Source organism: Rhinoraja longicauda, chromosome 7, assembly GCF_053455715.1.
Source record: "Rhinoraja longicauda isolate Sanriku21f chromosome 7, sRhiLon1.1, whole genome shotgun sequence".
In the NCBI taxonomy this organism is placed as follows: Eukaryota; Metazoa; Chordata; class Chondrichthyes; order Rajiformes; family Arhynchobatidae; genus Rhinoraja; species Rhinoraja longicauda.
In genome coordinates this window covers 28516604-28531819 of record NC_135959.1, presented here as the reverse complement: position 1 = coordinate 28531819, position 15216 = coordinate 28516604, and the positions used below count along the sequence as shown (strand labels likewise).

At 38.6% G+C, this 15216-nt stretch overlaps 1 protein-coding gene across 1 annotated transcript in view; it reads right to left on the bottom strand.

The window, feature by feature from the left end:
• Positions 1 to 12394, bottom strand: part of scel (sciellin) — a 56738-nt gene extending 44344 nt beyond the window's left edge. Inside the window, exons 1-2 of the mRNA XM_078403025.1 lie at positions 12369 to 12394; positions 7956 to 8015 (exon numbers count right to left, since the gene is read on the bottom strand). Coding sequence (XP_078259151.1) covers positions 7956 to 8015; positions 12369 to 12385 — 77 coding nt within the window. The 5' untranslated portion in view covers positions 12386 to 12394. The remainder of the gene's footprint in view (positions 1 to 7955; positions 8016 to 12368) is intronic.
• Between the last annotated feature and the right edge of the window lie 2822 nt (positions 12395 to 15216).

Below are 15216 nucleotides of genomic sequence, written 5' to 3'. Positions count from 1 at the left end.
TTACAGGATTTACAGGAGCCAATTAACCTACAAATCTGTATGTTTTTGAAGTGTGGGAGGAAACCGGAGCACCCAAAGAAAACCCCTGTGGTCACAGGGAAAATATACAAACAGCAATCATGGTGAAGATCAAACCCAGGTCTCTAACGCTGTCAGTCAGTAATTCTACTGCTGCGCTACTTGGACACCTTTAGGATTCTGAATACTAACGTTTTGTGTTGTTTAGTGCTGTAAAAATCCGATACTTTGTTTCACTTTTAGGAACTATGTTTTATATAAATAATTGACATTCTGTTCTTAAAAAAACAACTAAATGGAAATTGTTATTCCTGATATTCTAGTCTAGAATCCATTAGGATTCTGAATACCCATATTTAGTGTTGTTAAATCCAATACTTTGTTTCACTTTAGAGAGCTATTTTTTTTGTAAAAAGGTAATTATACTATCAAAATATAAATTAAATATTCACAAGTGTCAGATTCTTTAGCTTCCAGATTAATTTTGAAAGTTGAAAAGGATGTTTGCTTAAACTGAATTTCAATAATGTCTTTCCTTTACAACATAAATATATCTCACGTACAATACCAAATGTTTTGGAAGAAGTTAACCTTTTGTGGAAGAATTTTTGCTGAGCCTAATGAAAAGAATTATTAGGTGGCTGATCACGGAAATATGTCTTGGAAGATCAGGGTTATGGTCATGAAATGACTGAGTTGTCGAAAATAAGATACTTTGAACTTCCACCCTATAGAAGTGATTCATGAAGTGATTCGTGTAATTGAAAATCTCTAAGCCATGGCTCTGAAAAATCTTTGTTCAACATCCCTGGACGTTAGTAAGATGTGGGTGTGCATTTAGGACTAATTTAATTTAACCTGTACAGATTAAGCAAATTTTGCACTTTTATGTTCAGTGTGCTTTAAATGTGGTGATCGATTTTTACATGTTATCAAAAGAAGTAGCAAATGTAATTTGGACAAAAATAGAAAATAGGCCATTCATTGTGATCATGGCTGATCGTCCACAATCAGTAACCTCTGCCTGCCTTCTCCCCATATCTCTTGATTCCACTAGCCCCTAGAGCTCTATCTAACTCTCTTTCAAATTCATCCAGTGAATTGGCCTCCACTGCCAGAGAATTCCACAAATTCACAACTCTCTGGGTGAAAAAGTTTCTTCTCACCTCAGTTTTAAATGGCCTCCCCTTTATTCTTAGACTGTGGACCCTGGTTCTGGACTCCCCCAACATTGGGAACATTTTTCCTGCATCTAGCTTGTCCTGCCTTGTATAATTTTATACATCTCTATAAGTTCCCCGCTCATCCTTCTAAACTCCAGTGAATACGCCCAGTCCTTCCAATCTTTCCTCATATGACAGTCCCTCCATCCCAGGGATTAACCTGGTGAACCTACGCTGCACTCCTCAATAGCATGGACGTCTTTCCTCAAATTAGGAGACAAAAACTGCACATAATACTCCAGATGTGGTCTCACCAGGGCCCAAAACAACTGCAGAAGGACCTATTTGCTCCTATACTCAAATCCTCTCATTATGAAGGCCAACATGCCATTAGCTTTCTTCACTGCTTGCTGTACCTGCATACTTACTTACAGTGACTGGTGTACAAGGACACCCAGGTCTCGTTGCACTTCCCCTTTACCTAATCTGACAGCACTGAGATAATAATCTGCCTCCTTGTTTTTGCCGCCAGTGGATAACCTCACATTTATCTACATTATACTGCATGTGCAATGGACCTGCCCACTTACCCAACCTGTCCAAGTCACCCTGCAATTTCCTAATATCCTCTTCACAGTTCACACTGCCACCCAGCTTTGTGTCATCTGCAAACTTGCTAGTGTTACTTCTAATTCCATCATCCAAATCATATTGTAAATAGTTGCGGCCCCAGCACCGAGCCTTGCGGCAATCCACTCGCCTCTGCCTGCCATTCTGAAAAGGACCCGTTTATTCCTACTCTTTGCTTCCTGTCTGCCAACCAATTCTCTATCCATATCAATACCCTACCCCCAATACCATGTGCTCTAATTTTGCTCTAATCATTGTAGTTTTGACAGTAACAATTAGTTGTTACTAATGCTAATGTTATTCATTGTTACTAGTTGTTATTAATGTAATAAAACTGACATGTTTTGTCATTGTATTCAAATACAGCTTTAGTTTAGTTTATTGTCACGTGTACTGTAATACTGAGAGTTTGTATCAAAGAATACAAGATTTGTTTTTTTTTAAATAAGAGTGGAAAATATCACTATATTATAAGATATCATGTTTAAACTAATTTTAAAAATATGCTAACAACATTGATAACAAACAGATTTTGGATTGATGCAAAGTCTATTACCGTGATTTGCGATTGAAATCGACAACATGCAAGAGGCTATTTCGCCGTTACATTTAGTTACTTTGGATTTAAATTATTGATATACCAGCAGGTGCTCATATGATTTTGCAAATTTTTATTAATGTTCCAAAATGTTGATTCACTATTATCTTAATTCTAAATATGAAAGAAAATTTTGAACAATTATTGACAGACTTTCTAATGAGATATTTGCATAATTAGTCTGAAGAAGGGTCTCGACCTGAAACGTCACCCATTCCTTCTCTTCAGAGATGCTGCCTGTCCCTCTGAGTTACTCCAGCATTTTGTGTCTACCCTGTTTGCATAATAATATTGTTTAAAGTTTCTTAAGGTGTAACCAAAGTTTATCTTTTTTTAAATCTTTATACCATTGGTATTGTCAGTATTATCTCTATGGCTGATGTGTTGGCCAATAACCAGCATATTATAGTTGAATTGCTTTTAATGAACTAGGTACCTAAATAGAAGATGCAAGGTCCTTGAGTAACTCAGCAGGTCAGGCAACATCTCTGGAGAACATGACATTTTGGGTCAACATCATTTTTTCAGACTCGACTAGGGTCCAGACCCAAAACGTCACTTATCCATGTTCTCCAGAGATGCTGCCTGACCCGCTGAGCTATTCCAGCACTGTGTCCATTTTTGTAAATCAGCATTTGCTGTTCCTTGTTTCTAAATACATTGATAGTTCTGTCTTGATCTTCACCATTTATAAAATAGATTGATTCTATGGGTTCCTACCATAATAAGGATGTAATCCTACAGTTTAGATGAAGATAGTTCAAATTAAGCCAGGTTAACTGAAGAGTTTCGAAGAGATATTTATTTAGGAAGTAAGGGTATGAATATGGAAGAAAAAGCAGGCGAAGAGATTAAAAGAGAAAGCTTCCTTAGCCAAAAAATGACAGATTATACTAGTGGGCTAAATGGCATATTCCCTCATCAAATCAATATTGTTCAACAAGCGCATCAATAAAATATCAATCATGTAGTATAAATCCCTCTCAGAAGGAAAACAATTTTGTTCCAGACCATTAAGGTCAAATCAACATGCAAGTCAATTGAAAACATTGTCATAAATTTGAAATACACTTTCAGCAAGTAAAAATAATTCTGATTTACAGTCAATTCTGATTTACAATCAATTAGTGACCCAATTACTTTCATTTATGCAACTGGTGATTGTGTTGGAAAATTCTTTGTTGGTTGGATTTCAGTGATTTCAGTGATTTCAGTGATTTGAGTAATTCAGTAGGCTCGCAGTAATATTAAAACTACAACTTCAAAATTTCATTGGATTATTTAAATTTAAAGATCTAGGAGTTTCCTCCTTAAATACTGAACCACACTGACTGATTGAAATCATACAGTCAGCTCATTCAGTCACCTGCTCGCAATCCAGTAGCACATTTCATGCAGAGTAAGGGTGTAATGCACATTGAGTATTGAAAGTCAGGAATGAAGAGTGCAAAAATTAAAAAAGACCTATTGCTTGCAATAGTTTAATTTGGTTTAGTTTAATTTGGATAAACAGTGTGGAAACAGTCCCTTGGCCCACCAAATCCATGCTAACCATCCATAGTTCTATCCTACACACTGGGCCAATTTACAGAAGCCAATTAACCTCCGAACCTGCATATTTCTGGAGTGTGGGAAATACTGGAGCACCTGGAGAACACCCACAAGGTCACAGAGAGAACGTGCAAACTCTGTACAGACAGCACCCGCAGTCAGGTTCTAACCTGGGTCTCTGGCGCTGTAAGACAGAAACTCTACCTCTGCGCCACTGTACCGCCCTGCTGTGTAACTATGCCACCTTGTAAAGCTTAGAGAATGATGAAAAGGCAAGAGAGAGTTTTGAGAGTCAACCAGTGGCCACACTGTGCACTGACTTTTAAGGGACCACATCAAGTGAATGGCCTACATAGGGAGTAACCAGGCCATTACAAGGAGATAGAAAGAAACAGCCACTCATTTAGACTCTTCTTCATGTACCCCTGGGCAAGAAGCAACAGTGACTGATTGTTCATTGTGGGTGGAAAATGAAAGTATTTCTTGTGGAAGGCAGTTGAAATGGAGTTTTCCACCCATTTGAGAACAACGAGACCATTAGAAAAAAAATTCCACCATCTGATAAAGGCAGTAAACATAAAATAATGGCCACCCTCCTTGTTCCTTCTTAAGCAATGCCGGCTTGAATATTCTATTCATCCTCTTAAATTAGTATCAAGATAACATTTCATTCTGGTTTGTTGTTAAGGATCATTCACTCAAGGACTATATGGTGCAAGTTGCTCACTCTCTCGCTGGCCCTGTCTGAACAGACAAATGAATCCTAATTGTCTAGATTCCCACTGTCAAAACTACATAAACCAGATTTCATCTGAAACCTACTGGCCACGAGATAGTTTGGTCCTGTTTATCTTTCTCCTCCTATGCTTTGGTTTTTGATTAAGTAACATCTTCACATTAAAATTCTCATTCTGGTATTCAAGCTCTCGCATAGTCTTTCGATTTCCAATCTTTATTATTGTTTCCAGCTTCAAACTCCCCAAGGTCTGTGTGATCCTCCTTCTGCTTCTTCTGTTTGTCCCTGATATCCACTTCACCATTCCTGATTTCAACTGTCAGGGCCATGAATTCTGGAAATCCACCCTTATACCTCTCTGGCTTTTTGCCTCTACAAGAAACGCCTGTCAAGTGACATGGAATCAGACAGATACAGCACAGGAATAGGTCTTTTGGCCCATAATATCCATCACCACCCATTTACATGAATCATTCATTCATCCCATTATTTCTGCCACTCATGTTTTCATCAACTCATCAAAGATTCTACCACTCACCTGCCGTCTAGTGGAAATTTGCAGTGGCCAACTAACCTACCAACTCACATGTCTCTGAGATGTAGAACAAATTCAGAACACCCAGACAAAACCCATGCAGTCACAGGGAGAAAATGCAAACTCCTCAGTGCCAACACCAATGGTCAGGATTGAACCCAGGGCTCTGATGTTGTGAGGCAGCATTTCTATGAGCTGCACCACTGGGCCACAAGTTTGTCTAGGTTTTAGGTTATGCACTGGAATGAAGAACAACTGCACTGTGAAGCATCATGGGGCAATTAATTGCATTACAACACAAGTGGTGGTAAAAATGAAAATGTCGATGATAGATGGTCTGTTAAACAAATTGTCAGAATGCAGATTTAAACAAAAGTGAGTCAAACAAAATTGCAAGAAATGGAAGTGCTTTCTCTTTAGCAACTAGTGCAGTGGTCCACAAGGGGATAGTAGATCCTTTCCCTACATGTCCACAGCACAGGAATGGGCCATTCAGCCCACAATGTATATGCTTCGCATGATGCCAAGTTAAACTGATCTCATCTGCCTATACATGATCCATATCCCTCTATTCCCTGCACTTCCACGCGTTTGTCCTAAAGCTTCTTAAATGCCCCCTATTGTATCTGCCTGCACCATCACCTCTGACAGTGCTTCCCACCATTCTGTGCAAAAAAGTTGCCCCACACATCTCCATTAAACTTTCCCGCTCTCATCTTATAGCTATGCCCTCTAGTGTTGGACATTTCCACCCTTAGGAGAGAGAACAGATGGAGTGTGTCAATGAGAGAGAAAGATGGAATGCATCAGTAAGAGAGCATTGTTACACTATGGATAGTCCCTACTATTTTGCACTGCAATGTCACATCTACAAGACTGCCAGCTGAATCAAAAATGGCAATTAAAAATGAAAGATTACAAATATACACAACTGCGCTCTTTTTATACATTTTTAGCAATGTTGTTTGAAGATGGGACTATTTAAAAATAAACAGATTACATGTTTTCCAATGTCGTCATTGGCAAAGAGGCTCCTAACTGCCTTATTGGTTTTACGGGGGAAAAGAGCCATGTTATGTGCTACTGAATTGTTACAGGCATCAAAGTGATTCATGAATTCATGAGAGTAGGATGCCAACATTCAAAATGACTTCAACATTTAGAAAACACCTGAAAATTTGCCATGTGTGCTACACCAGTGGTATAAATTCTACTTGTTGGGTATGGTTAACATATTGTTTATTATCCATTGACAGAGGCATACCTGGTTTATTTGCAATGGTTAAACTCTACAGTGTTAGGCTTAAAATGCTCATGTAATGAACAGCATGCTCCCACCATTCCCAGCAAGCAATTTCTATTTGGAAATGATTCAGGATTGTGGGACAATTGTTTTTGCTTCTTTTGATTCTTCATCAGGAGCATCACTACAGCTTGGACACTGCCAATCACTATCGCAACTGATGTTATTTCTACCTGTTCAGGAATTCTTCAGATCTGTATCGACTGAGCAGAACTTTATTAGGGAGCCTTTGAAATGGCTCAGAGGTGCTAACGGAAAAAACAGTTCTATACCTGAAATATACAAAGCTACATAATTTTACTTAACAAATCTGACCTTACATGGCAAAATAACATCACAGTGATTACAAGATTGTAAGTCTGCCATTGTTTATCACTTCCTTTTGCATAACACAAACCATATTAACAAGAATCAAATGTTTCTCAAATGTCCACTCAAACACAATAATAATACCATAGTTAAGGTGCATTAGATACAAATTTACAAGATATACAACCCAACATGTTGCCCATGTCTTCTCTAGGTTGGGATTTTACTGAATTCTCATGCTGGAACCTAGCTAACTCAGACAATTTGACATTTATTGCAAGCGTGTTGACATGGAAACACAGCCTTTAGTCTTTCACTGAGAATTTAATTGACTGAAATCAGCCCTGAGCTGAAGAACTTTATTAAAAGTAATAATTAAAATCTTGGAGTAAGATATGGGACATAGGCCAAAGGTAGTAAAAACGTGGTGTGTAAATAATTTCAAGCATCAGATTGGGTGCTTGAGGATCACTGCAACTCAAGCAGAAGTTGCCAATGTCATGAGATCGGCATGCAGGTTTGTCCAGAACTGACCTTTTGATCTCTTCTAGAAACACTGCACCAGGTACACACATATTCGCACAGTTGTGCCATATCCACATCCTAAGCTTTATGAACTAGTGTTATAGATCCCCTATTTCATTTTTGTTATTTTTTCTTGCTACCTGCTTTTGATTTCAGTTGGAAAATTCAACAAGAAATGGTTAAAGTGTTGTACCCACCATACTACTTTGCAATTTCAGGCTAAATCCGAAATGGCAAAGGTTAATGTAAATAGCAATTTCTCCCTATTTTTAATCTAATTTATGTTTTCATAATAGAACAAATTAAAAGAATAATGGAGAATTGGGAATAAATCATACAAATTTTTCCATAGTTGCCATGTATTTTTCCTTTGTGGTTTATTTTCCATAAGACACATAGATTTTTCTCTCTGGAAAATCCACGTATACCTTTGATAAAATCGCACTGCAACCTTTAATCTTAAAGACTCATAGGCTTATTGATTGTTGAATCATTCCAAATGTAATGGATATATATGGCGCTCAGCCCTTTGTAACCAAACCTCTTGTGCCCTTTACCCACTGTTACAATTGCTGTTATGACATCACCTTGTGGTTTTATCCTGGCTTGAAGTCCATGGTGTCTTGTTGAGGGAAGTAGTGCTGCCACTGTGAACAAAAGACAAAAAAAACAGTGATTCCATTGCTGGTACATTGTCACCTTATTTTGTCAGATGATTTGCATTGCATCTTGCTTCAAATGAGCTAAGAAACAAAGAAATGGCAAAGTGCTAAAGTAAAAAATAGGAAATGCTTAGCAAGCAAAAATAGCTCTTCATCATCTTTTGTGTGTCGAGTCTTCGACTGCAAATTCCAATCATTTGCTGACACTATTACAGCTTTCCAGCATGTTCTTTTTATCTGTGCAATCTTAACCTTTATTATGGGATCTAAAGTGGACCAATGTTTTTATTGCATAGTTGCAAACATCAATCTTCACGGTTTTGAAGAATTTTACTGATCTAGCATACACTTTACAAGAATTTGTTTCCAGTGCATGTACCCAGGCTGATTCTCTTGGGATATGTTGAGTCGGGAATAGGCTGAATGAGTCAAGAAGGGCTGCACACTTGGGACACATCTCTTGTGGAAGCCCGGCAAGTCAAGGTCAGGAATTCCAAAGGAAACTGGAATACATGGGAAGGAGTGATGATGAGAGAACATTCCAACAATTTCCAAAGTGCATTCCTCAGTCCCATTTGTTCAGTATCAAAAAAGAAAGCTCCAGACAATTTTCCAGGCAGGATCTGTAAAGTTCATCCAAGTTCTGCCAATGAATTACCATGTTGGAATAAGATAATCCTGCTTGATAATCCCCAGCCCCTTTCCATACACATGACTTTGCTTAGGAAGACAAATGTCTTGGTCCAAACAACAACTACCCATGAACAATCATGGGGAAAAGCATATTTTTTGGAAACTTGATCAGTGTATTAAATGACAAAATATTTCCATATATACTGGGTACTTTTTTTTGTGATACCACAGCATTGATAAAATGTTTTTCAAGAATAGTCACCTACAAATATTTCAAATGGAAGATAAAGCTACCCAAATGTTTTTGTTACTTAACCCCTGTTTCAAACTAGAATGATAACAGGTTGATGCAATGATTTTAACAATGAAGCGATAGGACGTCTGGAGATATTCATGTGCCAAATTTTTCAGGATTTATTCTTCATTTTATTGCCATTAATTGATCTCAATAAACATAAGGAAATTAACAAAACAGCGATATATCACAAAGCAAGCATCATTTGAAAACAAGACAAAATGATTTCTGATTTGTTATTTAAAGATGTGAATTTTGATGTGTCAGGAAGTATCAGACAAAATTAAACTGACTGAGTAGACTGGAGAAAAAAAGCCAGGATCATGTCAGGATCAATTGATTGCCATCATGATTTCAGATGGGGTATATGCCATCAGAGCCATAAGCTCTGAGAGACATCATCAGCCTTGGTACCTGTGCAGGAACTCTTCAGATCGGAATCGATTGATTACAAATTTCTTACGGCTGTTATTAATTACCCATGTGCTGCTGGTACAAAAAAACAGTTAAGTCTAAATCATTACATTTGGTAGCATATGTCTCATGTTCTGTTGAAATAAAAAAATATTGGGGTCTTTTTCCAATTGAAATGTTGCTGCAACCTGTTAAGAAAATTGATTCAACATTGGTTATATGATAGTCAATTCCCTGTATTCAGATATGAGAAAGGAATTTTGACATCGCCGTTATTAATTCGTCAACATAGGGATGGGCAAAATAGTCCAGGATAGGGAAGATTCACAGGTTTAATCCTTCTCCGCACTGAATTAATTTATCTCAGGCATTGTATTAGGTTTTGTACAGAGGGTTGTAGTATTCAACAAAGAAAAAGGGTCATGCATTAAAACCTCACATTTATCCATTACCCAAATAAAGCCAGCAAGTACAGACATGAAAATTAATATAAATGAAATTGAAATTCCCAATATTCATTATCTTCATATTGTAAAGGAAAAATGTTTCAAAAACAAAATAACCATTACAGTTCTATGATACTTCATAATATATTTATTTGATTGATCTCAAATATTTTGTTTGTGTTCTTTTCAGAAGAATATCATCTGTATATCATTACGTTGAACTATACTTTGTAGAATTTAGTGAATCAGGCTCTTTATAGATATACATATGTACTGTATATATAACCATGCTTTTCTACAAAACATATTAGAAACTATTAACTAACATTAAAATGCACCATGCCTTTGTTTAAATATGTTGTAGGTCATTCTTTCCCACTGTTTAACTAGAACGGTGAACTTTGGTATGAAGAAAGAAGTTAAAATACCATAATGAAGCTCAAAATGGAATATCATATCATATCATATATATACAGCCGGAAACAGGCCTTTTCGGCCCTCCAAGTCCGTGCCGCCCAGCGATCCCCATACATTAACACTATCCTATACCCACTAGGGACAATTTTTACATTTACCCAGCCAATTAACCTACATACCTGTACGTCTTTGGAGTGTGGGAGGAAACCGAAGATCTCGGAGAAAACCCACGCAGGTCACGGGGAGAACGTACAAACTCCTTACAGTGCAGCACCCGTAGTCAGGATCGAACCTGAGTCTCTGGCGCTGCATTAGCTGTAAAGCAGCAACTCTACCGCTGCGCTACCGTGCCGCCTTTGTTGACATTTAATTGATAGAATGGTAATCTATGCCTATAAAGTTAGTACTCTGAACAAAAAGACATGATGAAGTATTAATGATGGCCTAGAAGTTCCTTAAAATCCAATTACACCTCTTCCAGAACATGCCATAACGGACCGGAACGCGCCCCGGTAGGCCCGACTCCCCCCACAGCCCTCCCAGGGGATGGCGGTGAAGCCGGGTGGTGAGGCCTGTCTGGGCCGAAGGAGCCTCAATGGTGGCGGTGATGGGAGCCTTGGCAGAGGCAGTGGGAGACTCGGCAGAAGTCGAACTATCTGTCTGTGGGAGAAGCATGGGGGAAGGGAGAAGACATTTTCTTGCCTTCCATCACAGTGAAGGGGTGGCTGGAGGAGTCACTGTGATGGATGTTTGTGTAAAAATTGTATGTCTTGTGTCTTTTACTCTGTACTGTTGTGGCTGCGTGGCAAATGATTTTCGTTCAATTCATTTTGAATGACAATAAAGGTAATTCAGATTCAGATTCAGATTCAAACATGGCGGCAGCAGCGGGTGCATCGGCGGCAATGGGAGCCTTGGCAGCAACGTGGGCCTCGGCAGCAACGTGGCCCTCAGTAGCAACGTGGCCCTCAGTAGCAACGTGGGCCTCGGTAGCAACGTGGCCCTCAGTAGCGTTGGGGCCTCACGGTCGATGAGTGTGAGGGGGGAGGGGAAGACAATGGGGACCCGGCATGAGGGGACCACCTTGAAGAATAATGGAGGACCCGACATGAGGGAACCGCCGTGAGGGACGGTGGGAGAACAAAGGGGGACCCGGTGTGGGGGACGGCACTCTAGTTTAGAATCCTCTGCCCAGGGGATAAATCTGTATTTGTTTGTTCATTTGTTCCGGTGAAGGTGCTGTGCGCACGGCAGCCAGCCGACAGTCGCTTGTCTTTTTCTTTTTGTTTTCACTTTTAATTTCATGTTTTTGTGTACTTTGTGTGTTGTGACTGTCGACAGACCAATTTCCCTCCGGGGATAAATAAAGTTTATCATTTTTTTCCTAGCAAAATTAATTCACTAGTTGTCATTGAATTTAACCAGAGGAGGTGGAAATAGTGTATCTAATAAAGGAATGGGAATTATTTAAAGCAACTTTCAGACTTTAACAGTGCATTTGTACATTCCAGAAATTAGCATCAGTTCCATGATGAAATGACACTTAACGCTAGTTTTGTCATTATTAGAAACACAAAATTCAGTATGATATTTTTGCCGAATGTATTGTTGGACACTGTGAAAAGAATGAACTACAGTATTGTTCCTCATATCAAAGAATGTTTCATTCTGTCGCAAAATGTATACAGGTGATCCTCAACTTACGATGGGGTCACGTTCCGAGAAACTCATCGGAAACCGAAAATACTGTCAGTCGAAATGTATTTATTACACCTGATCATGTGTCCGGAAGCAAGTTGAGGTGCACCATCGCAACGTCGAAATATCGTAAGTCGAAGCATCGTAAAGCTGGGAGTATCCGCAAATGCGATTGATAACACATATTCATTTGTCTTGACAACATTTGGTTTGTAGTGATGTTGTTCTGCCTTTGGCCAGTAGGAGTCATATTTTCCGAAATGGATTCACTCCATTTGTTACGGGAATTACAAATTTTGAGGATTTTCATCTGAAATTCTGTTTAACTGGAGTTTGCACTTTTTGTCCATTAACTGATGAACCATCCTCACATAATAGTGTATATTTTTATTTACATATTTTATGGTATCATGTGGAATATCAGAAAAGTCATACCTTTTTCTTCCATCCATGGTGTCAGTCTTTTTTGTTGTCCTCACTTTACTTAGCCCAGTCGAATCACTGCATCCATAAAATAAAAATAGTTGTGATCAAAAATGTCAAGTGTAACATACTTCAATCAATGTCCTTTCCTTCCTTGGGTCAAATAAAATACTAAAAATGTGTAATGTTTTAAAGTATGAAAAATGAATGAAGATTTCAAAGAACCTATTCATTTCAAATTCATGGTGGGACTAACTAGAGACACAGGAGATGCATATTCATGTGAGCATCAAATAATTAATCGATTCTTAAAAATAAAATCAAAAGTCCACTTTACACTAGGCGGCACGGTTGGGCAGCGGTAGAGTTGCTGCCTTACAGCGAATGCAACGCCGGAGACTCAAGTGCGATCCTGACTACGGGCGCCGTCTATACGGAGTTTGTACGTTCTCCCCGTGACCTGCGTGGGTTTTCTCCGAGATCTTCGGTTTCCTCCCACACTCCAAAGACGTACAGGTATGTAGGTTAATTGGCTGGGCAAATGTAAAAAATAAAAAAATTGTCCCTAGTGTGTGTAGGATAGTGTTAATGTGCGGGGATGGCTGGGCGGCGCGGACCCGGTGGGCCGAAGGGCCTGTTTCCGCGCTGTATCTCTAAATCTAAAAAATCTAAATGCATCCAAACTAACGATAGTAAAAAGTAAAAATGGCTTTATATTGTTAGGAAACTCACTTTTGCCATTGGCAGTAAACGTTAATACCACGGCATTAGTTTTTTAAAATCAGCCTGCAAAATTCATCGTCATAAGGATTCCGTAAATAAGAGGATCAGTGATGCTGCTAAATGATCCATAGAACATTAGAGTTGCATTTATATCATTGTAAATATGACAATGGTATACAATGCACAGTCATGACCAGTCATTTAATGTTCTAAAACTCCTTTATCCAGCCAATAGGCCAGTTTAAACTATTTCTACCGGATTTATATCATGAATATTGAAGGGATAATGTTGCAGTCTGCGACAATGTGATTTGAAGCTAATCGGCATGAATGCCAAAGATAATGCAAAACATTTTTTTGCTCATTTCTATATGGGCAAATTTCAAAATTAAAGGATGTAATGGCCAACGGAATATAAAAGCAACCTAATATAAAGTTTCACATACATGAAGCAGTTGCAATTACAGAACCATTGATAGTTCTCATAGAATAGTTCTCGGTAGATGTGTGCAGTTTATCATTGTTTAGGTTATGATGCAGCATTTAAAATGCAGCAGATTTTTGTTACCTGGTCGGACTTCCTTCTGACTTTACTGGGTTTAATGCACTTTTTCCAAAGTTGACATCAACTGATGGATTTCTGTGAATGCAGAAAATATGTTTTTGAGGGACATACATGTGTACACATTTCAAAACTTGTGCAACCCTTCAATTATATAACATAAATTGCTGGGGTGCAGACATGGCATATTTCACCAAATTACAGATTATTGTTAAAGTGTCAGCAGTGGAGGAGGAATGAGCATTCCATCCGAGATCAGGGATGATTACGGGTTCAAGGATAAACCTAACAATAGCAAGGCCCATTTCTTTTAGCAGATAGAAGGACGTGGAAAAATTAGCAGATAGTTAAGATGCTGCCTGAACTACTAAGTTTGTCCAGCATTTCCTGTTTACATTTGTGATTTGTACAACCAAGTTTAAATTTTGCTGGAGTTTTGACCAAATAAACAAGTTCAGAAGTTTAAGGAGTAAAATTAGGTTATTCGGCCCATTGAATCTACTCTGCCATTCAATCATGGCTGATCTCTGCCTCCTAATCCCATTTTCCTGCCTTCTCCCCATACCCTTGACATCCGTTCTAATCAAGAATTTGTCTATCTCTGCCTTAAAAATATCCACTGTTGTTCTCAAGAGAAGAGGTGGAAGATTGAGCCAAGAATCATCCTGACCAGCTTGTCAGTGGTTGACACAACAGTGGTACTGGCAGATTCACGGGAACTGACTCAAATTACTAGCATTCCACTGAGTGGCACAGTGGCGCAGTAGAATTGCTGCCTAACAGCGCCAGAGACCCAGGTTCGATCCTGACTACAGGTGCTGTCTGTGCGGATTTTGTACGTTCTCCCTGTGACCATGTGGGTTTTCTCCAAGTCCTCCGTTTCTTCCCACACTCCATAGATGAACAGGTTGTAGGTTAATTAGCTTCAGGAAAAATGTCCCTAGTGTGTAGGATCGTGTTAGTGTACGGGGTGATTGCTGGTAAGCGTGGACGCGGTGGCCCATAGGGCCTGTTTCCGCACTGTATCTCTAAAGTCTAAAAGTCTAATAGACTTTATACTTTTAGACTTTAGAGATTTCCCTTCCCCCTAACTCCAGTCACTATGTTCCCTGGGCCGGAAGTTTTCCAGGATTGAAGGAGACAATGTGAAGAAATCTCAAAAAATTGAAAAAAAATAAACCCTTGATTTCAATAACACTAAAAATACTGAATTGTTTATTAAATGAATTAGTCTGTGCAATATATTGATGCTCAACTCAACCAAGGTAAAATAAAAACAATTTCTGAAGATGTTGTTTGATACCTACTGTGAGGCAGCTTCTCTACTTTTAATCCATTCATTATCACTCAGTATCCGAGATTTTTTCTTATTTTCATGGATGACCTGGTCCCTTTCACCTAAAATTGAAGTTTAAAATTTGTGAATAAGTATAGTGAAGGAAACACTATTGATAAAATTAAAAGCCTATCATTGAAAAGCAACTACTCAAGGAAAATAAAACACTGTTCAACACAATAAGCTCTTGTATGCTGTGCACTCCTTTTTAAAAAGCTCATCCCTATCCTTTTCTATGT